The sequence below is a fragment of the Gasterosteus aculeatus genome, chromosome 6, assembly GCF_964276395.1.
Source record: "Gasterosteus aculeatus chromosome 6, fGasAcu3.hap1.1, whole genome shotgun sequence".
Classification (NCBI taxonomy): domain Eukaryota; kingdom Metazoa; phylum Chordata; class Actinopteri; order Perciformes; family Gasterosteidae; genus Gasterosteus; species Gasterosteus aculeatus.
Window position 1 is genome coordinate 16,143,909 of NC_135693.1, and position 27,081 is coordinate 16,170,989.

The 27,081-nt window shown below is 45.6% G+C and overlaps 4 protein-coding genes across 4 annotated transcripts in view; 2 read left to right on the forward strand and 2 right to left on the reverse strand.

Annotated features, from left to right (window-relative positions):
* The first annotated feature begins 270 nt into the window (after positions 1 to 270).
* Positions 271 to 4,820, forward strand: dync2li1 (dynein, cytoplasmic 2, light intermediate chain 1). Its single transcript, XM_040178729.2, has 13 exons — positions 271 to 444; positions 541 to 664; positions 746 to 780; positions 1,204 to 1,273; positions 1,445 to 1,533; positions 1,611 to 1,797; positions 2,077 to 2,145; positions 2,285 to 2,362; positions 2,551 to 2,630; positions 2,724 to 2,794; positions 2,954 to 3,051; positions 3,279 to 3,371; positions 4,425 to 4,820. The coding sequence occupies exons 1-13, from the start codon at positions 431 to 433 to the stop codon at positions 4,485 to 4,487; spliced, it is 1,071 nt and encodes a 356-aa protein (XP_040034663.2). The 5' UTR covers positions 271 to 430; the 3' UTR covers positions 4,488 to 4,820.
* On the reverse strand, positions 4,528 to 12,479 carry abcg5 (ATP-binding cassette, sub-family G (WHITE), member 5). The gene is made up of 14 exons (XM_040178728.2): positions 12,050 to 12,479; positions 11,736 to 11,857; positions 11,401 to 11,537; positions 10,210 to 10,308; positions 9,586 to 9,718; positions 8,607 to 8,746; positions 8,233 to 8,362; positions 7,941 to 8,154; positions 7,577 to 7,782; positions 6,263 to 6,401; positions 6,061 to 6,134; positions 5,797 to 5,908; positions 5,548 to 5,660; positions 4,528 to 5,223 (listed from the first exon to the last, which is right to left on the reverse strand). Exons 1-14 carry the CDS (start codon positions 12,217 to 12,219, stop codon positions 5,039 to 5,041), a joined length of 1,974 nt encoding a protein of 657 aa, XP_040034662.2. The 5' UTR covers positions 12,220 to 12,479; the 3' UTR covers positions 4,528 to 5,038.
* A 13-nt stretch (positions 12,480 to 12,492) lies between these two features.
* Positions 12,493 to 18,043, forward strand: abcg8 (ATP-binding cassette, sub-family G (WHITE), member 8). The gene is made up of 13 exons (XM_040178727.2): positions 12,493 to 12,761; positions 13,550 to 13,654; positions 13,756 to 13,903; positions 14,171 to 14,409; positions 14,507 to 14,639; positions 14,805 to 15,074; positions 15,257 to 15,416; positions 15,493 to 15,594; positions 15,807 to 16,006; positions 16,154 to 16,230; positions 16,420 to 16,687; positions 16,806 to 16,933; positions 17,046 to 18,043. Exons 1-13 carry the CDS (start codon positions 12,717 to 12,719, stop codon positions 17,181 to 17,183), a joined length of 2,013 nt encoding a protein of 670 aa, XP_040034661.1. The 5' UTR covers positions 12,493 to 12,716; the 3' UTR covers positions 17,184 to 18,043.
* Positions 18,044 to 19,649: 1,606 nt separating this feature from the next.
* Positions 19,650 to 27,081, reverse strand: part of lrpprc (leucine-rich pentatricopeptide repeat containing) — a 41,422-nt gene continuing 33,990 nt past the window's right edge. The window contains exons 33-38 of the mRNA XM_040178721.2: positions 26,077 to 26,204; positions 25,798 to 25,913; positions 22,600 to 22,674; positions 22,359 to 22,443; positions 21,149 to 21,291; positions 19,650 to 19,923 (exon numbers count right to left, since the gene is read on the reverse strand). Coding sequence (XP_040034655.2) covers positions 19,852 to 19,923; positions 21,149 to 21,291; positions 22,359 to 22,443; positions 22,600 to 22,674; positions 25,798 to 25,913; positions 26,077 to 26,204 — 619 coding nt within the window. The 3' untranslated portion in view covers positions 19,650 to 19,851. The remainder of the gene's footprint in view (positions 19,924 to 21,148; positions 21,292 to 22,358; positions 22,444 to 22,599; positions 22,675 to 25,797; positions 25,914 to 26,076; positions 26,205 to 27,081) is intronic.

Below are 27,081 nucleotides of genomic sequence, written 5' to 3' on the forward strand. Positions count from 1 at the left end.
ACAAAATGCATCACTGTGACAGCTGCACGGTTTTCTAGAATATATACAATTTTACAAAAACAAAATGTTATGATCTATCTGTGATAAAGGTGTGACAAAAGTTATATAAATATGTATATTTCTAATCTTAACTTTTATTTTTATATATTTATTTATGTATAAACGTTATCTCAACATATCTTTTAAAACGTTTTGGTAAACAAATATTAGTGGAACAAACACAGGTCGATGATTTTCCTATTGTTGATAAAAGTGAACGTTAAACACACGATGTTTTCCTCTCAGGAAAGGAACTACATTTCCCATCTCATTAAGGAGTAATAGTTATTACATCATCAAACTGCGCCGTTACTCTGGCAACGCTCGGCTGGGTTTCCTTCGGTGCTAGCTAACGTTAGCTGTTAGTTAGCTTATCGAGCTATCAAAGCTGATGCCAAAAATAAGGTGAGTATTAGTTTGTATGTCAATTTTAACATCACTATTAAAACAAGGGGCGTGTTTCTTTAGAACAACGTGTCGCTTTTGTCTCGTATTTGTCAGCTCAGACACGATATGGGAGCAGGCTGCCGCGGAGGTCCACAGCCGGGAGGCTGAAGGCGGCGAGGAGGACGCAGGAGAGACGCTGGGCGAGAGGACCGTGTTCCTAATGGGGAGCAAGTCCGGGGTAAAGACCCGACGTGCTCTAATCCTGCAATGGAAGCACTCTTGTCTTGTTAAAAGCCCACGTTGTATGCTTTGTTTCTAGGGTAAAACGTCCATTCTCCTCAGGTGCCTCGACAGGTGAGTGTCTTGTGTGTGTGTGTGTGTGTGTGTGTGTGTGTGTGTGTGTGTGTGTGTGTGTGTGTGTGTGTGTGTGTGTGTGTCTGTGGTCCGTCTCAAGATTAGCAGCTCGAGCATCATGGTGACTTTTTAAATATTCTCTATGCAGACGAATGTCTACGACACAGTTCATCCAAAGCACAATTAAACATGTCAGTTATTAACACTAATGCTTTGAGCTGCAGCAGGATGATTTATTCATTATTTCAGATCAGAGATGGACTGAATAGCTGTCAAAGCTTTTGGCTGCATCTCACGTTCTTGGCATGACATGGCACAAAAAATGACACCTGTGTTTGTTCATTTGAATAAAAATGTTATATATATATAATCCTTTGCTTTGATTGTTGACAACAATAAAACGTTTTTTTTTTAATCCACCAGGGATGAGCCATCCAAGCCTACTCTGGCGCTGGAGTACACTTTTGGCAGACGGGCCCGAGGACACAACATAGTAAGGACAGTCTTGTCTTTGGACACTAAAAACGAATTATCCTGATCATTTATGACCTCTTTTTTATAATTCTATATTAAAAGCTTTAATATAGCAGTAAATAGTGTAGAAATGTTTCATATTTGTAAAATTTTACACACTGTCTGACTTGAACCTGGTTTTGTCTTTCAGCCCAAAGACATAGCCCACCTATGGGAGCTGGGAGGAGGGACCTCTTTGTCCGACCTGGTCCAGATCCCCATCACGGCTGCCAGCATCAGGTGGGTCACTTCCCCAAATCTTGTGTTGTCGGTAAAGAAAGGACGTTTTTGTATGTATCCTTCCTGTCTTTCTCCAGGTCTCTCTCTGTCATCCTCATTCTGGACCTCTCCAAACCCAACGCTCTGTGGGGAACCATGGAAAAGCTGCTGCAGGCAGCACAAGACCAGTTGGAGAAGGTCTCTTCCCAGGCTCAACAAGCACAGAAAGCCAAACACCAGCCGGCTGTTCATTTGGCAGCACGTCTGTTACCTAAAGACTATCCTGTGAGTCCTCAGCTCATTGCACCCAACACAAAGTGGCATATTTGAACTTCCTGTTGCAAGGATTGCATATTTTTTTGCGAAAAGACTAATGCTAACACATATTGGGAAAACCAGTTTTATAAAAGGAACGTTCACCAAATCTCACCTCACGCTGCAGGCAAAGTTGAAATAAGACGTGTAGGACTTTTGTTGTGTAGGTGAAAGGTGATTTATTCTGTCTGTGCGGTGCAGACCTAAGAAGGTAAATATATGCTGAGTTAACTGTGATCTTGTCGACAGGACAGAGAGCTGATCAGTCCCTTTCCTGTTCCATTGCTGATTATTGGCAGCAAATATGACATATTTCAGGTAAAACAGACAACTCGACCCGAGTGTTATTTATTCAGGTGGCCTCCTGATGACATAATGATACACATTTATGATATTTGAAGTGCTTGTTATCTGAACAACTTGGATATTTTTTATTTTCCATCCATATGTGTTGCAGGTATTCGACTCGGACAAGAAGAAAGTGGTTTGTAAAACACTGCGTTTCGTGGCCCACTACTACGCGGCTTCACTTATTGTAAGTGTGCTTTGATTATAGATGCAACATATTTAAACTTTTGGGTGAAAACATACTGTATTTTGTACCTTGTGATATTTTTTGGGCTTGTTCTTACCATTCAATTCACCTATTCAGTCAACTATTGCTTATCCGACTATCTTTTATTCCATTGTTTTTTCTGTGCCTGTGTCTGATACTTTCACCAGTTCACAAGCATCAAGTTGGAGAGCTTAATATCAAAAACCAAGAGCTTCTTCTCCCACCTGGCTTTTGGTCTGGACAGAGGGTGAGCAGGATGCTGATTGTACTCCAACAAGTTGAGATGTTTAATGCTTTGGTTTAAGTGGATTTCCATTTTCCATTTTTGAAACGTGATCAGGAAAACTGTGTCGTGTGACTCCAGTAAGCCTCTCGTCATTCCCGCAGGCTCCGACTCCTTCAGCCAAATTGGTGAGTAGAGCAGCACTCACCGGCCAAAAGCAGGAATGCATTGAGATGTAATCAATCATTGCTGTGCGGTGTTGACAAATAAATATACAGGATTGAGATCCAGCTTCTGCCTTGATATTTGTTGACGTCACATAGTGCTTAATGCATGTACTGCTTTAGGGTCGCCGCATACTACTGATGTGGACATTACATCTCTGCATGCCAAAAACCCAAAGGACCTCTGGAAGAAGGTCTACGAACGCGTCTTTCCCCAAGAGGTACTTTGCTCGCTGGCGACAGCTGTGTCTTAATCACTATTCAGAGTATTGAGTGTAACTGATTTAGCGTCTGGTGTTTAAAGCTAGCGTGTGTGTGTGTGTGTGTGTGGCACAAAATCACCACTGGATGTCACCAGATCATCTAGTGGCCAGATCCTAAATACGCATGTTGTCAAGTGTCCATTCATGACACTTTTCTGTCCATCTGACTGACTTTTTCTCAACAGAATACCGGTGAGCAGAGAGAATTAAAGGATCCAGCCAGAGACCCACAATACAGTGAGCCTCAGATTGATGCCATGAGAGCCCAGAAAGACCAGGTAGCACATCTTGACCACCCACATGCTGGCGTTGTATTACTTTACAGATGCACACATATGCTATACACACTTGTTCTATTGGTAAAACACATCATAAACTGCTGCAATCAATGTCATTACTGATGAGGTGGCTTTATGATGATCAATCCGTTTTACTTCACTTATCTGTGCTTTGTGGCCCTGACCTTTGACCTTACTCTGAAGAGGTCCACGGTCAGGGGATCGAGGAAGATTTTAAAAAGATTAAGAGGAAAGTGTCAATGTTGCAACGTGATTAATGGCTTAAATTGAATGACAAGTTTTAAGTGTTTATGATATTTAATAACGGTTATTTATAACATTTTATTTTATGTACATATAACTTGAGTACCTTATTTTGGTGAAAGGATTTAGCCCTGAGCTGATTTCAAAAGCAATCCAGATTTTATCAGAAGAGCAGATCTTAATCCGGGTGAATGTTCTGGAGTAACCTTCCGTCCGTCAGTAGCCCGAAGCGTATCTGTCATGGTGTCATCAGCAGGCTGTAATGTGTATAATAATCAGTACTGTTCTTGTTGGCCTGTCGCTGTGGCACTCGGTGAACTCTGTAACCTCACCATGCTGTTAATCGCTGACATGTATGGAGGAAAAGTACCAGCGTTTTGAAGGCACCTTTCGCAAAGCTGATTTTTCTTTGCATCCTGCGTACACGTTTACGAGACAGCAGCCCTTTTCTTTCCTGCCGTTGCTGCATATCTTTTACACACTGGCGTTACCACCTACCTTTCACTAGTATACAACTATCGCTATATAAAAAAGTAATGCAGAGTAAGCCTTTAATTTTAAGGCAAATATAAATGCAAAATCTAATAAACGGACTTATTCTAAGAGTTTTTTAACATTTCTGTCCTCCATTAAATGGAGGAAATGGCAAAGATCCACGTCTGAGGAGAAGGAAGCATTGCTTAGTTGAAAGAGTTTGCAGGCCTTTCTGCATTATAGTTTGTGTCTGCACTTCTTCATCGCACTTAATGGATGTAAGAAAGGTCTTTTGTGTTCTCTTGGTGTTTGCAGGAGTTGGACCAGTACAAAAGGAATGCAGCGAAGTCTTGGAAAGGACTGGAGCTGGAGACATGAGACAACCAGCTTTATGATCACACACACACATGAATGTAAATACAGTATGCAATTTGCTTTATTTATTTCATTTTGTGTCATTTGCTATTTTAAACAAAACAAAACAACTTCTATACTCATGAACAACATTTTTACCACATTGCAATAAGCATTACTATTACTTATTGACACATCACAATATTAAAAAAACGTAATATATAAGTGACATTTTTGTGCTTAAAATGGGGTAAGATGATTCACAGAGGAATCAAACTGGTGATTTTGTTTTGAAGCTTTAGCTTAAAAGTACTTTGTATCTATTGTTCAATAAAAAATGAACACATTCAACATAAACATAGTTTAATCTGTGCTGCACCTCTCAGACGTTGTCTGATTCGGTGATAAAGCAGCAGGTTCGATGGGGTCCGTCCCTGGACGCGTCCCACAGTAACCCGGTTGTACACTTTGCATCCTGCACTGCCGTTGTTTGCTAGTAAAAGCTCTCTGTACTTTAATCATTGCTCCAACCTAATAACACTTTTATTCTAATCAACGAACGTGTGTCTGTGGATTTAGTGGCGTACAAGCTTGTCTCTGATCTTGAAGCTGATCATGCCCAGCAGCAGGAGAGCAGGGAGGAAGGAGTAGAGGAGGACAAAGTCGAGCGTGAATCGCGACAGAGCTCCAGGATATCCTTCATCGATGATCTGATCGCCCTCAGTGATTATACAGGCTCCCGGCAAAGGACTGGAACTATCTGCAACAACACAACACACCGGAGGAGGGGCGTTAATTTGTGTGGTTTAAAAGAAGGTTGCAGTTCCCAAAAGAGCCAGTGAGCGTCCTTCAATCTGTCCCACCAAGTGTCCTCGAACAATGAACTCATTCATAACATGCAGAGCTCTTTAAAGCGTCGACATAAGAAGATTCAAGAGGATCGTCATTGTCAGGCCAAACATACATTCACTGTGGTGTTGAGTCGGTTTAATGTAAACTTTCACAACAGAAATCCCTGGCAAAAAAATGGGTTTAGATGTTTTTTAAGGGGAGGATTTGTCACACGGTGGTAAAAACATCTCACTGCACGTGAAGTTGAGTCCGTGGAACTCGGTGACTATGAGCAGCTCGCAGCTGTACTTCTGGAAGGTGAGGTAGCTGAGCCACTGGAAGACCATCGGCATCTGCTGGGTGCCCCTGTTGAGAGGGAGAGGATGCTACTGCTACCATAGTAAATTCATCCACGTTGCAGCGCGAATGATCAGAGCTCCCGAGGACGACAGGCTTTCGGCTTTAAGATATCATTAAACTGCAAACATATTCGCCGTCTCACCTGAGGAAACCGGATCCCACTAAGATCCCTGCGATGTTGAGCAGAGCCACTCCCGTGTTGACCATGTTAGGGTCGTGGAACACTCCCAACAGCACCACAGTCAGCAACTCACCTGAGGGAAAACAATCCGGGCAACTTAAAGCCCTTCGACGGGATGTGAAACACGGAGGAGACTATAAATAAGGACACCAGCGTGTCCCGATAATCCTTTGCTTTGGAGAAATAGAAGAGGACAGTAAACGTGAAGCGTGACTCTTGTCTCACCTATGATATGTGGCACCAGGACGACGGCAGAATAACACAGGAAGCGTAAGCTGTCAGGGTTCATCCCCACCGTCCTGACAGGACGCACACAATAGTTCTTCTCAAATTCTTATTAAAGCCTTTTAAATTGAAAGGCAAAGGCAATTGAAAGGTTGGACGTAGAGAATAAGAGATCGCGCGCTCTATAATACAGAGTGCCCACCAGTAAAGGAAGGAGGTGAAGATGAAAACGCTCAGGATGCTGAAGGGAAGGATGTGGAAGATGTAGGCTAAGAACATTTGCCATTTACTGTACAGGCCGTCCTGACTCTCCTGGTCGCCGATGGCTCGCAACGCCGGGACTGTTGGACGTAAGCAGAGAGCAGAGAAGGCGATGAGCGGAAAGATCTTAAAATGCTTTGACAAATGACTCTCACGAGTCGGGTCTACTGGTGTAGATTGGCAGATGTCCTTGGCTTTAATCAGGGAACTCGCTAAACACGTTCCTGTCTTTATCTACACAATGCAAGGTCAGGATGCCATTCCCAACCACTACCCCGGGCCCTCTGGGGGCTTATGGAGTGCTTTAAATCTCATTTTAACTCTGGTTTGACTACCTCTCAGTCAGAGGTGTTTTATCACATCGCTCATCCTCAGTATCTGTGGCAGCCGGAGCCCTAAAGCTAAAGATTCTACACTGACAGCCGAATAAGACAGAGAAGAGATAATCACCCCATGTAGCCAATATTGTGTAGTGATAATATACTAGTGATAATACACTCCTTACAGACACACTCAATGACTCAAACTCAACTCAAAAGCTTTATTAGCTGTTGCCAACCCCTTTAAACATCCATTTAGCCCCTTTAACCTTCATTTTACTTTAAAACCTGTGACTAAGATATAATAAAGGGAAGTTCATGAAACCCTTCCTCTTCTCCCGTAGCTGTCATGGTTTTTCTACATACTAGAAGGTTCCATCTGTATCTGAGGTTACCTTAAGTCACAGCAGCCGCTATAAATACTAACCATAAAGACAGCGAGACTAATACCGTAGAAACAGATAATACAGATGATATGAGTCTAGGTCTAAAAGGCACTTGGGTTCAGTGATCTCTAAAGTGGAGGAAAGTTCATTCTGCCGCTGAAGGTAAACTGCAAGTCCTCTGTGGCGATGACCAGTCTGAATCACTGGCAATACACTTACAGCTCATCACTTGATATTTGACCTACGAGAGCCTCTAAAAGCACACAAAGTCTCTGGGCATTTCTGCAGAAGGGCGGCAGAAACGAGAGATAAGCGAGCCTACGAAGATAAACACGCTTCAAACACACCAACTTCTAATCGGTTGCTGGAGCTCACGCGCGTCATCCACTTCAGAACTTGAAGTCGTCCTATCCGTCTGGTGGAGATGTTTCCTCGGTGATGTTATCAGACACCTGCAGTTAAAAGGCCTCGGACGTTCCGGTCTTTGTTTCCGAGGAGAGGTCTCACAGAAACACACGAAAAGCAGCAGCTGTCTGCCGTGGAACTCACAGAGAGCGACAGCGTTCAGCATGCCGGTGTACGGCGAAGCCCCGATGCTCTGATAGATGATGCCGATGCGGTCCTGCACGGCGCCCTTGTTGACGTCTTTGTCTAAATGCATCACGAAGAAGGCCACGAAGAGGCCGTAGATCAGGTTCTGCGACAAGCGCATCAGGACACCCATCCTGTCTCGGGACAGGTTCCTCGCCGTCCGCCTGCACACACAGACACACACCGGGGGGGAAATGCGGACAGACACACACAACAGAGAGAGTCCCCCCCTCAGGCCATCCCTGTGTGTACGAGATGGATGGATCTACTGGCCAGCGATGCATTTTGGCCTTTTCTACGCGACGTGGCCACGTCAGCTGACCTGAGCAGAACCTCCAGCTTGGTGGCCCCGCTGGGGGACTCTTTGCTCTTGAAGGGGATGGCCGGCTTGTCCGCCCGCTGCAGGCTCCGCTCCACTTTTCCCAGCATGCTGTCGTAGATGGCCGACTTCTGATAGGACGCCGTGATCTCGTGCATGCGACTGAAGGTGGCCGCCTCCCTCTCACTGCTGCGCGTGTCCACCGAGGTGAAGTCGACTGTTTGACGTCACAGCGGTTTGAAGGTTTTAACACTTGCTTCTTTTATGTGTTGCACGTGGTGAAGACGAACGTTACCATAGATGTCAAAGGGGTTGCAGTACTCCGGACACTCGTATCCCCGCTGGCTGAAGAAGTCCACCATCTCCTGTGGCTGCCCGCAGAACACCAGCTCCCCACGACTCATTATGGCGATCCTGCTAAACACCTGCCAGGACACACACACACACACACACACACACACACACACACACACACACACACACACACACACTAATAGTTTAATATCATCATCGTGTCCATCAACAAATATCCAACATGTCATCTTCTGCCTCGGTAGAAAATGGTGATATTTTACCAAAGTCACGAGCCCACATGTACGAATGTTTTATTTATTTTTAGTACAGACTCAATGTAAATACATTGTTTAGTGAGTCCATCTGTAAACTCACCCTGAAGAGCTCGGAGCGCGGTTGGTGGATGGTTACTATGACGACACGATTCCTCCTGGCCAGCTCGGCCAGCAGCACCACAATCTGATTGGCGGTCATGCTGTCCAGGCCAGTGGTCGGCTCGTCCAATAGGATCACCCCTGCAATGACGTCACACCAATGACGCAGCTTTGTCACAGAAAGGCAGGACGGTAAACTTGTTTACTTTCTATTAAGTTGAAAACTTTTAAATGTTCTTTTTATTAAGTGGCACACGCACGACCCTCAACGGGTCCAACTTCCCTGGTGGAGATAAGTGAGTCTTTTTGTTAATTACTCTAATTAGGACAATTAAAAGATTGCCTCTTTGCATTATGAAAGCACACAGGAATTAGCAGTTAGCTTTTAATTGTGAGATTAATTCATTTCCTGGTTGATTGAAGAGGCAGCGAATGGGAACTCCTCATTACTCTGTGTGTGACTCTGTGTGTGTGTGTGTGTGTGTGTGTGTGTGTGTGTGTGTGTGTGTGTGTGTGTGTGTGTGTGTGTGTGTGTGTGTGTGCGTGTGTTTCCATGGCCAGTCTAATCCTATATGAGGACTGAGACCTTTCAATCTCCCTGGAGCCATATAGACCTGATAAACTACACCTGGGATAAGCACACACACACACACACACACACACACACACACACACACACACTCAGAGGTGGGTCTGTGCTCATTCCCTTGGAGGTGTGATAACCCAGTCTTTCATTATGCTTCTCCATCTCTGCCTCAGTCCCCTTCTCTGTCCTTTCCTTAGTCCTCTCCTACTTAGATCCCTTTGTTTCTCAGCGTGGACTTTGGGGAGAGACGCGTTTTGTAGTGAACTTTCTTCTGTTCTCCGGGTAGCTCCGTCCCGCCTCCGGTCCCGTTGCTTCCAACAGTGTGTGTATGAAGTAGCGAGTGTTGTATCCGATAATCTGCAGCAGTAGCGGCCTCTGTTCATATAAAACTCACTCGGGTCCTGAAGCAGCTGGCTGGCGATGGAGACCCTCCTCCTCTCGCCCCCCGAGATCCCCGGGAAAACGCGACCTCCGATGACACTGTGAGCCACATGACCCAGACTCAGCTCGGCCATCACCGCCAACACCTGCACAGCAGTGAGAGGTCAAGGGTCAGCTGACGAGATCGTTACTAATAATAATACAAATGATCTGCTGATCGTGAACAAGGTTCTTGTTCTAGAAATATCTTCTGTGCATTACTCAGTGTTGTATCTCAGTGAAGACAAGGATGTTTTCATTTGAATCAGATCAAAACGTTATAATGAAATAGGAGGAAGTTAAACATTTCAATTTTTAATATGAAAACCATCAACAATTGCTTGAAGTGAAGAACACAATGGTACCACATTCAGAAGGTTGCATTACACGCAGGAGCTACACGGAATATCCAACTTCTTTGACCTTTGAAGAAATATTTATATCTATTTCATATTCTCACTTATTCTGAAATTGGATGTAACTGTAATTCCTTCGAAATAACTGTGAGCATTTGGCACAGTGCAGATAATTTCTGCGGCCGGGAGAAACGGTTCAGCTGAAGAAATCAGATTGCAGAGGAGAATCTCAAAGACGTCACCTTCTTCTTTATAGCTTTGGCTGAGTGTTTCCGCAGGGCCAGCTGAGCTGTGTAGGTCAGAGTCTCCTCCACGGTCAGATAACTCAACAAGTTATCGCTCTGTAAAAAAAAGAGAGTAAGAAAAGGAGAAGATGCCGTGTGGCAGACAATATTTATTGTGGACATGAAAATAGCTTCCTCGATTGGAGACGTCTAACGGGACTAAATGGGGTAAACACAAAGAAGAGGACAAACAATGCTGCTCATAATTGATCTCCACCAACAGGCATGTGTACACATTATTGAATCTGTTCATCAGTATTCAAATTACAGTATAAAGTGTCTCCGGAATGAACTGTACCATAAAGTCGGTGGAAGAACGTGTGGGTTATACGGACAGCATCATTCCCTGCACACCAATTATCATCCGTGCACGGCACATATGCAGCACTCTGAATACCTGTATGTTCATGTACTAGATATAGCTCTGCCGCAGACGCACACACACACACACACACACACACTTAATCGTTGAACCTGCTGCCTCCCTCAATTAACACACGGCGCCTCCCAATCCCACTTCTCCTCAGCCTCTCATCTGAATGACTTTAATATCAGGAGCTCATATCACCTCCTCATCTACAGCTTAGCGGGGGAAGTTAATGACGAGGCTTAGAGAGCGGAGGGGGGGTTTGCTATCAGCTAGAAGAGGGAGATGATTTGAAAGGAAGCAAGGCCAGTTTTAAGCCAGTGTTTTTAATTCAAGCTTTGGATACACTTGAGCACCTCTCATTGAGAGATTACGTGTATGAGGAGGCCAGCAAGGGCCTTCAGTTAATTTCATCCAGAGGCCACGGCAACCTTTTCAGGAGCGTTTGCAAAATGCTGCGTGTTCCTGGAGTTTGGTCTTAATGGAGGAACCCCAGGCAACCTGAATACACCCAAACTATCTGCATACAGCCACCAAATGTCATCGTATGGGGCAAAGTTTCGCCTGATGAGAACTAGGGCAAAGGGAAATGTGCATTGGGTGCTAACTGCTTATAAACCACCGTTCAGCGGTTCCAAGCTGCTGATTTTGCAGATGCATTTATCAAAATATGTGACACTACAATGTGTTTTTCTCTGTTTGAGGTGTGTTGAAGGTCCAGTTTGAGTTTGTAATAAATAATAAATGACCGATCGCCTGTGTTTATTGCGTCTGTGCGTTACCTGCAGCACATAGGAGAAGCAGTCCTGATACTCATCTCTCTTCAGTTTCCTGCCGTTAACGAAGACCTCACCCGACAGTTTGCCACAGTTTCCAATCCTCCCCGAGATGGCGTCCAACAGTGTGGTCTTTCCTGAGCCTTCGCGAGGCAAGAAGCACACACACATGGATTATTAAAAAAGATATCTGGTGATTTATCATTTTACATTAGTGATCAAATGGTTCTCCATACACCGTCTGCAGGGGGACATTTCCCTATTACTCCAAAAGGTGTGAAATGTATCTGAAAGACTTATTTAGTCGTTTTGTTGCTCTTTGGACTGATCTAAGAGCAAACCTGAATTGCCCAGTATGCCCATGATCTGCCCGCTGTCCACGTGGAAGGAGACATCATTGAGGATCTGACGAGTCCATCGCTTCCTGAAGGAGGGTAAGTCCCACCACGGACCCACACGCTCACTAGAAAACACACACGTGCACACACAGACACAAGTAATTCGATGTAAAAAAGTACCCATCAGCAGAATATGTGTCTTCTCAAGCGAAACATGCCTCCTTCTGTCATCATTAGGGTTCATTTCCCTGCAGATGACTTGATCCAAACCTGCCTGTGTGTGAGCACAATGATTGCTTGTGTTGTTGTCTCTTTACCTGACTGTGTAGTAGATCTTCTTCACACTGAGGCAACAGGAGGGCTGCGATGGCTCCTCTCCAGCGGCCGCCCGTTCATCCCTCTTCCCCTCCGACACGAACTTGAAGGATTCTTTGGCTTTGCTCCCGTTCTCCGGCTGCACCGGCTGCACCGAATAGAATTTGTTCATGTCTGCGGGCCGGTCTGCTGCTCCCAAAGAGAACAAGTCCCCTTTCAGATCACGATCTCCATATCCACTGACGACTCGTGTTCTCGAAGCTCTAAATTTGTGTTGTCTTAGAGAGCCAGACTGTGTTTCTCTGCAGCCCGTGTCTCTCAGGGACCATAAACACACAGTGAACCCTGCGTTATCTCAGGGAACTTTGATCAGGAGTTCTATAAAGAAGTGCAACAAAAAAAAAAAAAGAGAGAAAAAAAGCTTGACTGGCTGGCTGTCTCACTTCAGTCCTCAAGTTGTGCGTTGGTGTAGAAAAGCTATAAGTAAGAGGACACAGCAGATGGAGAGGTGACGGGACATGCATTTGGGACGAGCGGAGACCTTCAGCCGGACTGGAGTCCAACGAGCGGAGAGTCCCACAGAGAGAAAGAGAGGAGCCGGACAGAAGAAAGGGGGGGGGGCGTTGACCTCTTCCCCCTGCAAGCGTCAAGCAGCAACGCCGCATCGCCATGGACGCAGACACGGGCCACAACCACACGTACGGCTCCTCGGAGGTCAGTTTGATACATGCGGAGGCTGCGGTTCGTATGATACGATGATCCACTTCCTTTCCTCTCCACACCCGGCGAGCTCTCCTTGGAACACATCAATACACATACAATGTCAAAAAACACAATACACAATTTCATGTATCCATGAATGCTTGAAATGTGTATTTCTATTCATCAGGCCTTTGATATTTTGGACTGCCCATAATTTCTATGTTTCAATTGAACGTGCAATTGAAGGTAATTATATTCTAGTTTATTTATGATTCAACATCTCCCACAATGCAAAGGATTTTTTCAATGAGTGTCACCGTCACCGCGTTCTACTCGGCCGGGGTTTTGTCACCGCTGCAATTGTTTTTATTTTGATCTTAAGTACGCTCTAAAAGCATCAGAGACGTTTGCTCTTCACAGAAATATTTCAACTACCACGTGTGAGTACGACCGACTAGAAGAGCTGCACAAACAAAGACAACAAAAAAAATGCAATAAAGAAAAGGAACCATACGGATTTGTCAAGCAACATAAAATGACATCTAGTTATTGCATTGTAACACTGTGTAACGTAGATGGCGTGTGAGCATGTGCTGCATTCAGATGGGTACTTTTTTTGGGGGGGGGAACATCTGGTCATTTTAGTGTCATCGTCAAATGGACTCTGGACCCACAAAAGGACTATTTGCACACACAAAACCTCAAACGTGCTCCGGCATTCACGTGGTGACGATTACATTAATGATTCATTAAACAAATCTCTCTAGAACTCCTCGACCTTCTCTGCTCCTCTCTGACAGCATCGGGACACCGAGTTGTTCTCCCCTGAAGAAGAAGACAGCAGTCTGTACTTCACCTACAGCGGGGAGTGCAATGAGCTGGAAGTCAACAACCTGCACTATGAGGTAACCGATGCACGGTTATCTTCAGCTGTTAACTGTTGCATGTTTTATTGCATGTTGCTGTATCAGTGCGCGCGTGTGTGTGTGCGTGCGTGCGCTCCCAGGTGGACACGGCGGCTCAGATCCCGTGGTACGAGAGGTTATCGGAGTTCAAGCTGCCCTGGGAGATAAAAGGGAACAAGCAGACAGCCATCAACAGGCTCAGCCTCCGGGTCCGCAGCGGGCAAATGCTGGCAGTCATTGGCAGCTCAGGTGATTCACACAGAAACGCACACAGCTTTTAAATCGAACCAGGGTCATGCGTTTAGATGGGATTTCTTTGCCTCATGTCAGCGGCGCGTTGATTTCATGACACCCGTTGAACAACGGAGACACAATAAAAGCGTTATCTTTCCTTTGAAACCAAGCATTGAAACATCAGCCATGTTTCGGGTCTCTCGCCTTCCTTCACCGCTCGCTGCTCTGACTTTCAACCCCGGCGTCAGTTTGCCGCTTCATCTCATCTTCATCTCGTCCCAGGTTGTGGTAAAACCTCTTTGCTGGACATACTAACGTGCCGCGACGAGGGCGGCGCCAGGACCTCCGGCCACGTTCTGATCAACGGGAAGCCCAACACGCCGCAGCTGGTGAAGAAGAACATCGCTCACGTCCGCCAAGACGACCGGCTTCTTCCTCACCTCACGGTGCGGGAGACTCTGGCCTTTGTGGCCCGACTGAGGCTCCCCACCCACTTCTCACAGGCCCAGAGGGACCAACGGGTGAGAACCCACCGAGACAGACACGCACACCCAAAACAAAGGCCTCATACTCTCCATCCGATGCGATAAGCTGCGTGCGCCGGTTTTTCTGTCCCAGGTGGATGATGTCATCGCGGAGCTGCGGCTGCGGCAGTGTGCTCACACCCGGGTGGGAAACGACCACGTGAGGGGCGTTTCCGGAGGGGAGAGGAGGAGAGTCAGCATAGCTGTCCAGCTGCTCTGGAACCCCGGTGAGGGAAAACAAACAAACAAACAAACAAACAAGTCTCGTTTCCCACTTTGAAACACAGTTTAGGCCTTTAGGAGGCAGTGAGAATGATGGCTGCAACAACTATGTACTCACACTTTACCACGACACGTGATGGATTATTGGACTGGTGCTTTTTGCGTTTCAGGTATCCTGATCCTGGACGAGCCCACGTCCGGTTTGGACAGCTTCACGGCCCACAACCTGGTGATCACGCTGTCCCGCCTGGCTCGGGGGAACCGCCTGGTCCTGCTGTCGGTCCACCAGCCTCGCTCCGACATCTTCCAGCTCTTCGACCTCGTGGTCCTGCTGTCGTCGGGGTCGGCCGTGTACTGCGGCCCCGCCCGCGACATGGTGCATTACTTCACCGCCCTCGGGTACCCCTGCCCGCGATACTGCAACCCTTCTGACTTCTACGGTTAGTGTGTGTGTGGAGATTTGTCACAGCATCGACGAAGGAACCAGTGCAGAAAAGCAGCTCTCAGTGTGTGGACAGTGTGATCAGATTAATGATAAAGAGTGTAAATCTTGACGCCTCCTGGGGGTCCAATGTGATGTTTTTCAATCCGCTTTCGTTGGCGTGTGTGTGTGTGTGTGCAGTGGATCTCATCAGCATAGACCGGCGGAGTCCAGAGCGAGAGGCCGAGTGTTTGGAGCGGTCCGCGGTGCTGGCCGAGAGGTTCATGGAAAGCGTCCGAGACACGGACGATCACATGTGGAAACCAGCGGGGACCGACACGGGCCCAACACCAGCAGAGAGGTAGCAGGCAGTTAAAGTTCGCCTTCTTTCCTCCGCCTTTTTCTTTGCCTAAACGTTCCCGTTTTCCCGCCCGCAGCCCTCAGCAGACGGGCCAAGAGAAAGGAGAGAAAGTAATCACCATTTCCAAGCAAAGTAACCGACTGCCTGGCCGACTTCACCAGTTCACCATCCTCATCAGGTAGGAACGAGCATCATAATACGTACGTCTGTCTGTTTACAGAGCGGCAGATACACTGATGCAGGAAATCTTTCTTTTGCATTTGTACGTTTGCTCTCTACTTTTGAATCATTTTCTCCATCCATTGTCATCTCTCTGCAGCAGAAGCGACTCCCGTTGGTGGTGAACTGTGGCGTCACCTCGTCATTTGTCTCTTTCTTCTCCCCCCTCAGGCGTCACATGCACAACGACTACAGGGACCTGGTCACCTTACTGGTCCACGGCTTCGAGGCCCTTCTCATGTCGCTGCTGGTCGGCTGTCTGTACTACGGGGCGGGAGAAGAGCGTCTGTCCATTCAGGACACGGTCGCCCTCCTCTACATGATCGGAGCGCTCACGCCGTTCGCTGTGGTGCTGGACGTCATAGCCAAATGTGAGAGACCACGGCTTCAGCCGGCGGAGCCGCTGACCGAGTTCACTTTCGCGTTTGGTTCTATTCAAGCACACATCCTGTGAGGCCCCCAGATACCGGAGGTACCAACGCTGAAACCCCCCCCGACTGCCTCTGTGTTCTCTGCAGGTCACACGGAGAGAGCCATGCTCTACCACGAGCTGGAGGACGGCATGTACTCCGTCACCTCCTACTTCTTTGCCAAGGTGATTCACATTGACCACCAGCAGGGGTCAGTCTCCCTCCACCCCTGAGTCCTCCCCCCGGTGCCTCTGTACAGTACTGTAATGTGCTGTACACACGCAGACACGACATCCCCCGAATCAAGGGTCCAGAATGTGTGAATGCCGCTTAGTTTTCTGTAGATGTGAGCGTGTGCGTCCTCCGCCCCTCAGGTGCTGGGGGAGCTACCTGAGCACTGCGTGTTCACGCTGGTGTACGGCCTGCCCATCTACTGGCTGGCCGGCCTCAACGGGGCCCCCGACCGCTTCCTGCTCAACTTCCTGCTGGTGTGGCTGATGGTGTACTGCAGCCGAGCCATGGCCCTGTTTGTGGCCGCGGCGCTGCCCACCCTGCAGACCTCGGCCTTCATGGGCAACGCCCTTTTCACCGTCTTCTACCTGACCGGAGGCTTCGTCATCAACATGGAGAACATGTGGCTCGGTGAGAAGATTCAGCGTTCGTTTTTTTTCCTCTCAAACAACGCGTGCGTGGGGGGGCGTGAATGCGTGTGTGAGGATCCGTGGCGTTCATACCTGCGTGCGTGTTGCTGACCTTTCAGTGGCCTCGTGGCTCTCTCACGCCTCCTTCATGCGTTGGGGCTTTGAGGGCATGCTGCAGGTGCAGTTCAGAGGCAACAAGTACCCCGTCACCATCCACAACATCACCATCGATGTCGACGGCATACACGTGAGTTACCAACGCACGCACGCTGACAGTTTGCACTTTCTTTTTTGAGTAAGGATTTATAATGTATAAGTGAACCCCTCTCACCCTGTTACCCTCTCTGTTTGACTTTGAGATGGTGGAGGCCATGCACATGAACCAGTATCCTCTCTACTCGTGCTACCTGGTCCTCGTGGCAGTCTGTGTGGTCTTCATGGCGCTCTACTACGTCTGCCTGAAGTTCATCAAACAGAAGTCCAGCCAGGACTGGTGAACACATCTGGAAACGGATTCCACCAATCAGACGCTGGCTGTAATCAGACAAATTACATCAGTCAGGGTTTTACTTTTGGGAGGAAGTAATTTGGGCTCTAGTTCGACTGGTTCGACACTGAGCCAAAGCTTTGCCTTATAATTGTACTGTTCCTGTTAAAATGTTGTATTGTGACTCAAGAGGTGAATAGGGGGAGAAACGTAAAATACATGTTTTTAATTTACCCTTGCACAGTAGTTGCAACATCAGAGTCCTGGACTTGTTTGAGTAATGGAAACACATGAAATGAAGCTTCTGCAACCCCAGCAGTGCTTTTAAAGTAAACCTTCCGAATGTACAAAACACTTTCGTAGAGTGCACTTTTTCTTTGTCTTGGGTCTTAACATATACTCAGCATTAACATTATTATTAGAATTATTAGGATCTGAGTGACCTAGTTTAAGGGAAGCACGTGTTGCAGTACCGCTGCCCGCTGCTGGGTGGCAGCAGAGCACTACACCAGCATCAGATGTGAATGGTGAACGTCTTTTTATTCTCTCCTCCTCTTCTCAAATTATTAGAGCGCCACTTTGGCGGATATCCATCTGCAGCTTTCGCTTGTTCCATTTTCAATCTCCTGTTTTTCTAAAGCTTTATCTTTTTTTATATATGTAAGGTTATTAAGCTTAACAATGTGCAGCCAGTATAGTAACCACTGGACAAAAAGCCTTCTGGAGATTCAGCAAGTCACACTTGAAAAAAAAAAAAACTTGTTTACTTGTGTCCTCGTAGATTGACGATTACGTAAAACTGTGTGTTTGTTTTTACTGTTGCAAAAGCCTGATAAAGATTTTAAAGACACGGTCCAATTGAGTAAAGCATTAAATGAAATCGCTCTATTTGAGCGTGTTTATTTGCGTCCTGATTCTCTCCTTGGACGGCGTCCTCCAGGGACGCGCTGCAGTCACTTGTAGCTGTGCAGTTTCATAACACTGAATGATATTGACGACGTGGTTATTTTCAACGATTATCTTTCACCTTCTGTTATACATACACATAATCCCTTAGCAATGTTCTTCTTTAATCAAAAAGGGAATACCGAGTGCATGCAACAGTAATAAAGAGAAATGTCCTCTTGTAATGCCTGCAAAAACAAGCCGTGGTTCATAACAAACAAACCCTTCCGATGTCTCTTCTTCTTTGGTTTTAATTTGTGTCCCGAATAAGCTCTGGTGGCCGAGGTGACCCTCAGATGTCAACTGGCCCCCGATGGTCTTGTGAAACCAACCGCTGTGTTATCGAAGGCCGGCCTCGCTCGGGGTCAAGAGCAGCTCGCGTTACGTGAAACAGAAATATCCGAGGCTGGGATTTAAAAACATGAAGGGTTCAAAGAGTTGGACTGCATGAGGAAAAAAGTATCTTTCCCATGATCCTTTACTTGAAAATATACAATGCGACATGTAGATACTATTTCTATTCTTTAGATGGGCTGGAACAAATCAACGCATGTATTTCGGTGTTCATCGGTTTTGTGTGTTTTTAATATGTAAATGGAAGAGGAGCCATAACAGTTCAGCTCAGACAACTTATATAAAAAAGAAAGCGAGAAGGGAGGAAAACATTTGGATTTGGAGGGAGGTCGGATTAGAGGAGGATGAGTATTTGTGCCTCAGCTGTCGTCTGGTGCTTTCTCGCTTTCCGCTCGTCTGCGAGAAACTTGAAGGACTCAAAAACACATTTAGAATCAAACGCATACAGCGACAGATTATCCTACGCCACATAGCGAGGCTACCGAGTGTGTGTGTGTGTGTTTCTCCCCTCTTTGCAAAGGTGAACTGCAGTGGAGCCCCCCCGGGTCCGTCTAATGGTCTCCGCTCTCCGACCAGGTTGTCTCGTTTCATCTTTAAATCCCCGTTAATACATAAATTAGGGATTTGTAGCCGGCTCCCCACACAAACACTCTGTTCCTGACTAATTAATCGGTGTTTTGATCCAGACAAAGTGTTGAGTGGGTGTTTTTGTTGGGGGGGGGGGGGTGAGAGCCTTTCTGCATGTTACACCGGCTTCTTACATTTTGTTTATGTGCCAATTAACGCTGTTAAATATCGACGTTCACTATATACTGCATTTACGTTTTTATTTTTCTATGACGTCATATTTAACTTATTTATGATGTACTATTTTATTACTTCCATGTTATACTAGAGTGCAGTATTTTTATGTAAATTGGATTCTCCCTGTTGATGATGTCATGGCCCACTTTACTAGGACTATAGTAATACTACTGACTTTTGATCAGTTACATTTTTTTAATTATATATAGTAGATGCACGAGTTTAGATACTGTGGTCTGACTATTGAATATCTTGTACAGAGGCTTTTTTTTACTTACAGATAACTTTATTTGACTCACTTCTATGAGATGCTTTGACTTTGTTACACGCTGACTTTTATTTTCACCTCAATACCACTTAAACTACACAGAGATTCGGGCTCAGAATGTGACATTTATTAGCATAAATACTTCTGTACATTCTCAACAACATCATAATCAATAACGTCATCGAGAGCACAGGGGACAGAGTTTAAGAACTAACAGTTTCAACACGATATTTCAGCTCAGACACATTATAAAAGAAAAAAGGAAAAGGACGAAGGAAGTAGTTGGGGAGGAGACGAGGAAAGGTCTTCATGCATCAGCTGTCGTCTGGACTTTGGCTGCTCGCTCTTTCAGTTTCTCTGCATAAAACTTAAAGGACTCCTGGAAAGACAAAGAAAGAAAGTATCGAAGATACGACAAACAAGTACAAACGATAAATAACAAGACTAAAAGGTGTGTGTGTGTGTTTATATCGCCAGTGACGCAGCGTTCCATGAATTATTTTAAATGACACTTTTATGACCGTGCTTTATTAACTTTTTATGAAATATTTAACTTTTTAATTACTATCAACTATAAAATCAAATGACATCCTAAGCTATGAGTTTTTTTTTATTTCATAATATAACTCGTTTTGAAAATACTTGGGAGTGTTTAATGTTATACAATACTATTACAATGACACTAAGAATTTAAAATGACTATCATACTATACTGGGACAGTTTGGATTTTATTAATCATTACTTTGTTCTGACCGTTGCAAACAAACTGACACGTTCATTACCTTTTTTACAACATGCTGTACTACTACGACAACATTTGGGGCTTTTAATGACTTTCTATACATGCTATAACTTTGACTATGTAACATTTATATCACAGTTGTCAAAGCTGCCATGGCACGGCCGTATGGTGAAACCATGACCGATGACCTCTCCCTCTCCTTGCAGCTCCTCCGGCTCTCTCATGCTCATAAAACCAAGCATCACTCAACTATCCGGACATGCAGTGAATAATGCAGCAGCTCCTCTGCCTCCTCCCGTCTCTGCACTGCAGGTGAGTGAAGGGAAGGTAAGAGGTGGGCTTCGTCCTACACCTGCCTCAAGGGGACAGCGCATTAAAGTGCTGGAGCTGAGAGGGCTGTGTGTGTGTGTGTGTCCTCTGCCAAAAATAGAGCTACATCAAGTTACACAATGTGCTGAAATGCTCAAAAACAGTAAGCGCCACAAACAGAGAGCGGCTATTGCAGTGACACCATCTCGGTTACACAATATAGGTACTCTGACCCGCACACCCAAAGCAACAAACACAGGCTGCAGTGCTGCTCTCACACACACACACACACACACACACACACACACACACACACACACACACACACACACACACACACACACACACACACACACACACACACACACACACACACACACACACACACGTGTGCGTTCAGACGCCAGCCGGACAACTGCCAGCAGCACCAGTTTAGGACGTGCGATGGGTGCTGTGTTGGTATTTGAGCACAGATCTGTTAATAATACGTTGTTCATGTCTGCATAGTTGTATCAATATGGTGTGTGTGTGTGTGTGTGTGTGTACACTCACAGGTGGCTCAGTGAAAGGGGCGGTCTCGCCTGCATCACGGTAAAGCCCAGCAAGTCTTTTGAGTGACAGCTCGTCTGTGACAATCCCCTCCTTCTGCATCTGCTCATGCAGCGCTTTGGCCGATGACAAGTCTTTATCCAGAACTGCCAGACGAAGGGAAGCGGGGAGAAAGGTGACGTCAGCAAATGAAACAAAAACCTCATTATGTCAAAAAACTTTTTTTCTCAAGTGGACATTACTGAAAAAAATATTCCAGCATCGCATTTCATCAAGGAATTGGTGCAAAGAACTGAAATGCATGTGGTTTTATGAACGGCTACTTTTAGCAGAATAATTAACGACAGGCTCCCACGCGTCTTATGCAAGAAGAGCTCGTGTGGACCATTTTACAGTACGAGTACCTATTCTACTTAAAGTACCAGTCAAAACCTCTTGACTAGTACTGTAAGTAGAATAGAAAAAAAACACAATCATTTAAAAGTGTTTTGAAAGAGCATGATCTTAATTGAGAAAAAACAAAGCAATGTAAGACATTTTACATCTGGAATCAGTAACTGATAAAACTATTTCTTTCCTTAAATGATGTTCTGTTAAAGTAAACCCTCCTGAATGTGGGAGGTTGTGAATATCAAAGAAACAAAAGTGGAAAGTAAAGTCAGGTCTAAGATGAGAAGAAAAAAAAAAAAAAAAAAACACAGAACGCCTCAAAGACAAAAAAGTGCAGAACATCGCTAAACGCGTCCCTGATGGCTGCCTCCACCGACCAGCTAGCTGATGCTAATTAAATAGTCATGTCCGCTCATCTCCGGTGTGATGAGGCACGAAAGAGGGGAGACGGGAGGGTGAGAAGGTGAAATGAGGAGAGGATGGAGGCAAAAGAAATGATGTAAGGGACAAAAAAAAAAGTAAGAGAGGTCAAGAGAACGATGGGGAGAGGAGGGGAAAAAAGAAAAAAGGTTGAGTGGTGGTCTGTGTTGCAATTAGCACGCTAGGCTAGCCAGGACAGCTAACTCATTAGAGGACATGTGTTCTCATAACCCCTGAATGTCTGCGCACACCCACACGCTGACCTGATGCATTGTTAATGTGTCCGCCTGCTGCACCAGACAAAAGTTGTGTGTGTGTGTGTGTGTGTGTGTGTGTGTGTGTGTGTGTGTGTGTGTGTGTGTGTGTGTGTGTGTGTGTGTGTGTGTGTGTGTGTGTGTCCTACCGTGGCATTTCATGAGGTACGGGTACAGCACCTCCTTCTCAGTGAAGTCTGGAATCAGGCTCAGCAGGGCCTTGATCTTTCCCACCTGTGCACGCAAACAATAATGTACAAAAAACCCACAAAAATGGCCGTCGATTAACTTCAAATTGGTCAGTTTAATGTTATCAATACTTTCAGAAATCGGACAAAAAGTGGTACAAATGATGCTGTGAAAAAGTAGATCTTAAAGATGGGATTTTACCTGCCCAGGAGTCTGAGCCTTCTGAGACAAGAAGGACACCAGGACGCTCTTCTGCTCAGCCACGCCGTGACAGCGCTGCAGCCAGAGCAGAGGGACAAAGGAGACGTGAGACACGTCGTCGCCTGGACGATATTGAGACGCTCCAACCGGAGCTCTTCATACGAACGCCCCCCCAAACACACCCACGTATTCACAGAAACGCCTGCACACCTGCGCTGAGGTTAAAGGTCGATTGTGGATTTAACAACGCCTGGTCCCTTAGTGAATTTAAATGTCACGTCAATGACATCTCCAGCATCTGACTACAGGAGCATAATTATGCTCCTGTAGTCAGATTGAAGGTCACGGCCGGACATCCTCCCGGAATGAGGGATTGTTATTCATATCACCCTTCATCTGAAGCTGGCTCTCAGGCCAGTGTGTTGTGATTTGTGTTATTTGGCTACATGGATAAAACTGGCACGACATTTCCAGTACTTAGTGGAGATGTAATATAAGTGCAGCTTGAGCTGTCCACTGCCTGTAGAGCTTTGAGACCTTTAGCAATTACTGAAAGACGGGAAGTAAAAGAGATGATAGTCAATCGGCAAAAGACGGAGAAAGATTTAAACTGACATTAAATTTTCGTTACACAACATAAACATATTGAAATAGAATCTCTGAAGTTTGCGTTCACAAGAATATGTACGGTTTGGTTTATTTACATTTATTGTGCTTATATATATATATATTCATATTTAAATAAATATATATTTTTTGGTAGACCAATTATGTTATACAATGTATCAATATACGGGGAGTGCTGTACGACTGTATGGGCAGTGATGCCGATTAACAAAAATAGATAAGTACATTTATAATAAGTAAAGTCATTTTTCGGCACAACACTTTAATTATACGATGTATATTAAAAAGAATATGAGAAAATCCTTCTCGACTTCTGGAGGTTTAACCTGTGCACCTGCTTATGATGAGGACACGCCATGCAAGCGTACGTTTAATAAAGTGTGTGTGTGTGTGTGTGTGTGTGTGTGTAGGAGGTGAGTTTTTTCTCCTGGCTGAGCGGCGATGAAGTCCAATTACTAGCCAGTCGTAAACTAACGCGCTTCACTCTGCACCTCGTACAGAATTTAAGGCAAGTGGCCTGCGAGGCTTTTAACCGGATGACACACACGCGGCTAGTTTCCTTCCTTCGGAGTCACCAAGCGGCAGAAAGGCTCGAGCACAATCAGACAATCAGACCACCACGGTGCCACTTCACTCCACTTCACTCCCCCCTCCCGTTATTTTCCCCTCTCCCAAAAGGTGACCTCACAACCGACCGGGCCTCCCGTCTGCTGCTCACACACACTGCCTAAAAGCTCCGGGTGCCCAGGGGAGGCCTCCTTCTCCTCCATAACCCGCCGCCGTCCCAACACACGAGCCTGTAAGGCGTTATAGAGGCCACTATGCTTCATCCCTCTCGCTCCTCCTCTCCCGCCTCAGAGGGGTCCGAACTTACACACACACACACAACACAATTGACGGGGCAGTTTGGAGCTTTTGCAGGAAAATGCGTTTAACTCTCAGACTCCATGAGCATCGATTGAGGAGCTTTGTTTTCTTGTCACACGTTTTGTCCATCATCCGATGAACTCGCAGGTTCCAATTTTCTGCTGACTTTTAATGCGTTTTCTTTGGTATGGACTCCAGATTTCTATACTTGTTTACACTTTTTTAAAGTTCTGCTGCTCACAGCTACAGTTAAGTTGATCTGCCAAGCCGCTACGTTACGGACATCAACTTAAAATGCTAAAAAACATCCCACGGCCACCATCCGTCTCTCCTTGGTTTCTAACATGAAACAGAAACAGATACTCTGAAATAGTTCTTTCATCCTGAGCTTCCATCTCGCAGTGGGCGGGGAAACAAGCAAAGATGCATGTCATATATTACATATTATAGCTTTAAGATAATGTAATCCATGATTTGTGTTTAAATAGTGATGAAGTAATGTATCTGTTCATTAACATTCATACTAGTCAGACATCCCTGTTTAAAGATTGAGAGGGATCATTGGAGATGTCGGGGAGGAATGAAGAGCGTTGGAGGGGTTCTACTTACATAATTAATTTATAATTATTTTTAAAATAGAGCTGTAGATGAATCCGGTTGCATAGTAACTGTAAAACTCAGAATGGGTTTGTATGCTTCAAAAAGCACTTTGATCGGACCCATTTTACTGCAAAGTTAAGAAACCCAAAACAAATGTACGAGCAGAGTGAAAATGTGAGCAGCGACGGTTGTGTGACAAGAACGCAGGATGAAGTTTTAGAAGTAATAGTTTTAGAAGTAATATGTCGCAGTTCGTTAGTGTCCCACATGCTTGTGAACTACAGGGAAGTTCTTGATCGGCATCCTTCCTCTTGTCCCTGGCCCACCTAGCTTCATCATATTTGTGTCCCCAGGCTCGATGCAAAGTCATTGAGCTGTGATGTATGAACTGAGCTAAATAAGTGAAGTGGTAGGAGGCCCATTTCAGACCACCAGACTCAGTGGAATGTGGGGGGGGAGCACTTCCTGGTATAAATGTGAGGCGGGATGAATAAGTCAACGCCTCCACTGGGATCTGACAACTGGACGGACGCATCATCAGATCCCTTGATGGTTTTCTTTTTTTTCAGATTTTAATTACTTTGATGTAGTAATTTAAAATGTAGTCACGGGTGCGACACTCAAACTGAGAAGTACGCATCGGCACCGAATGCCCCTGATGATTTAAAATATAGTTTAAGTGGCCACAGAAACTGACTAACTAACTTTTTACTCACCGTGTGCAGATTCAACCTAAATAAAGTGGCGAACCGGCACTCGGCGGTTTGATACTAGAAACAACCCCCAAATACATGTTTCAGACAGTTATATGTTGGCAACAACTACAACTTATCATTCAGAGGCAACACTGATATTCTCCTCTCTTTACACAAACACCTAAACAGGGAGGAATAAGTGCAAGTGTGATGAAGAACAGTCCAACCTGTAAAACACTTCATGTATAAATAATGATGCAGGGAAGTGAGCGTAGCAGCGAGTAATGCATCTTCATGCATTTGCATGAATGCCGGTCCAGTTCCCTGCAGTATTAACTAAAGTGTATCTCAACTCGGCCTCTGTGGGCCGCAAGCAAATACGTATGAAAACACACGCAGTCATACTCACGGCCAACATGAACTTGGCGTCCTCAACTTTGTCCATGTCCAGCAGCCGGAGGAAGAGGTCTGAAGCCGGTCTGTAGCAGGCAAAATGGTTGGCCAGCCGCTCTGCCATCGCACTCACTGAAACACAGCGTCCACGTTCCAGCTCAGTCGTGTTCTTACAGGGGTGTTTACGCCTGGATTGCATTTTTCTTAGTGTCATTTTGCTCATGGTTTTTATATATAATGTTCCCATTTCTTTCTGTCCACATGTAAGCACCGATCGCGTGTGTGTGTGTCTTACACTTGTCTAAAGCTTTGTCATTGTCATCTTCCAAGACCTTCCTGAAGACGAACGAAATACTGGGGTTTGTGCTGTCTGGACTAGTGAAGACTGCCTCCAGCACCTCCACCGCCGAATCCACGTCACCACTGAGGGGTGAGAGGGAGAAGTAAAGGTTCAGTTCATTAGAGGAGATCAAAAACAACACATCAGGTCATGTTTAATCTTAAGAATAGAAGAGAACGAACTCTGTCTAACGCGTAGGGAGGATCAAGCAATAAAACATTTTTGTTGTATAACTATTTAGATCTCACGTTGTTACCCAGAAGGAACACTTCTTTCTACATTGGATGTAAATTGGGATAGATAACAATGTTCCATTTAGCCTTAAATGGATTAAATCAGCCCTTTGGATGCAAAATAGATGCTCAAGATATATTAGATATAGAACGTAAAGAATAATTAATAGGAATCACTCCATTTTTAGACTTTTATAATTCAGCACTAAAATTAGATTGGTTGCATTTTTATCCTCCCACTAAGAGCAAAGCAACTCTTTCTTCCACACACACACACACACACACACACACACACACACACACACACACACACACACACACACACACACACACACACACACACACACACACACACACACACACACACACACACACACACACACACTTTTCTGCTGAGTTTGCCTCAACGAAACAAAGCATGCACACCAAAGCGCTACAAATCTAAAACAACTCAATCTGGCACCCCCACCTCGCTACTAACACTTTACGCTCCCTGCTCCCTCCCCACTGTCAGCAGTCGTAATGAATATTTAACATACAGGGTGTGTGTGTGTGTGTGTGTTTATACATGTGAGCGCGTCCAGCGTTGGGGGAACACATCTACACTGATTGTTGCGACTGGGACCGTCTGAATAATTCAGCGGGGGGCCCCTCTAAATGTGCCGCGTCGTTTTCTTCCGGTCCCGGTCGCCGTCCCGCCCCGGCTCTTAACCAGTCAGCTCGACTC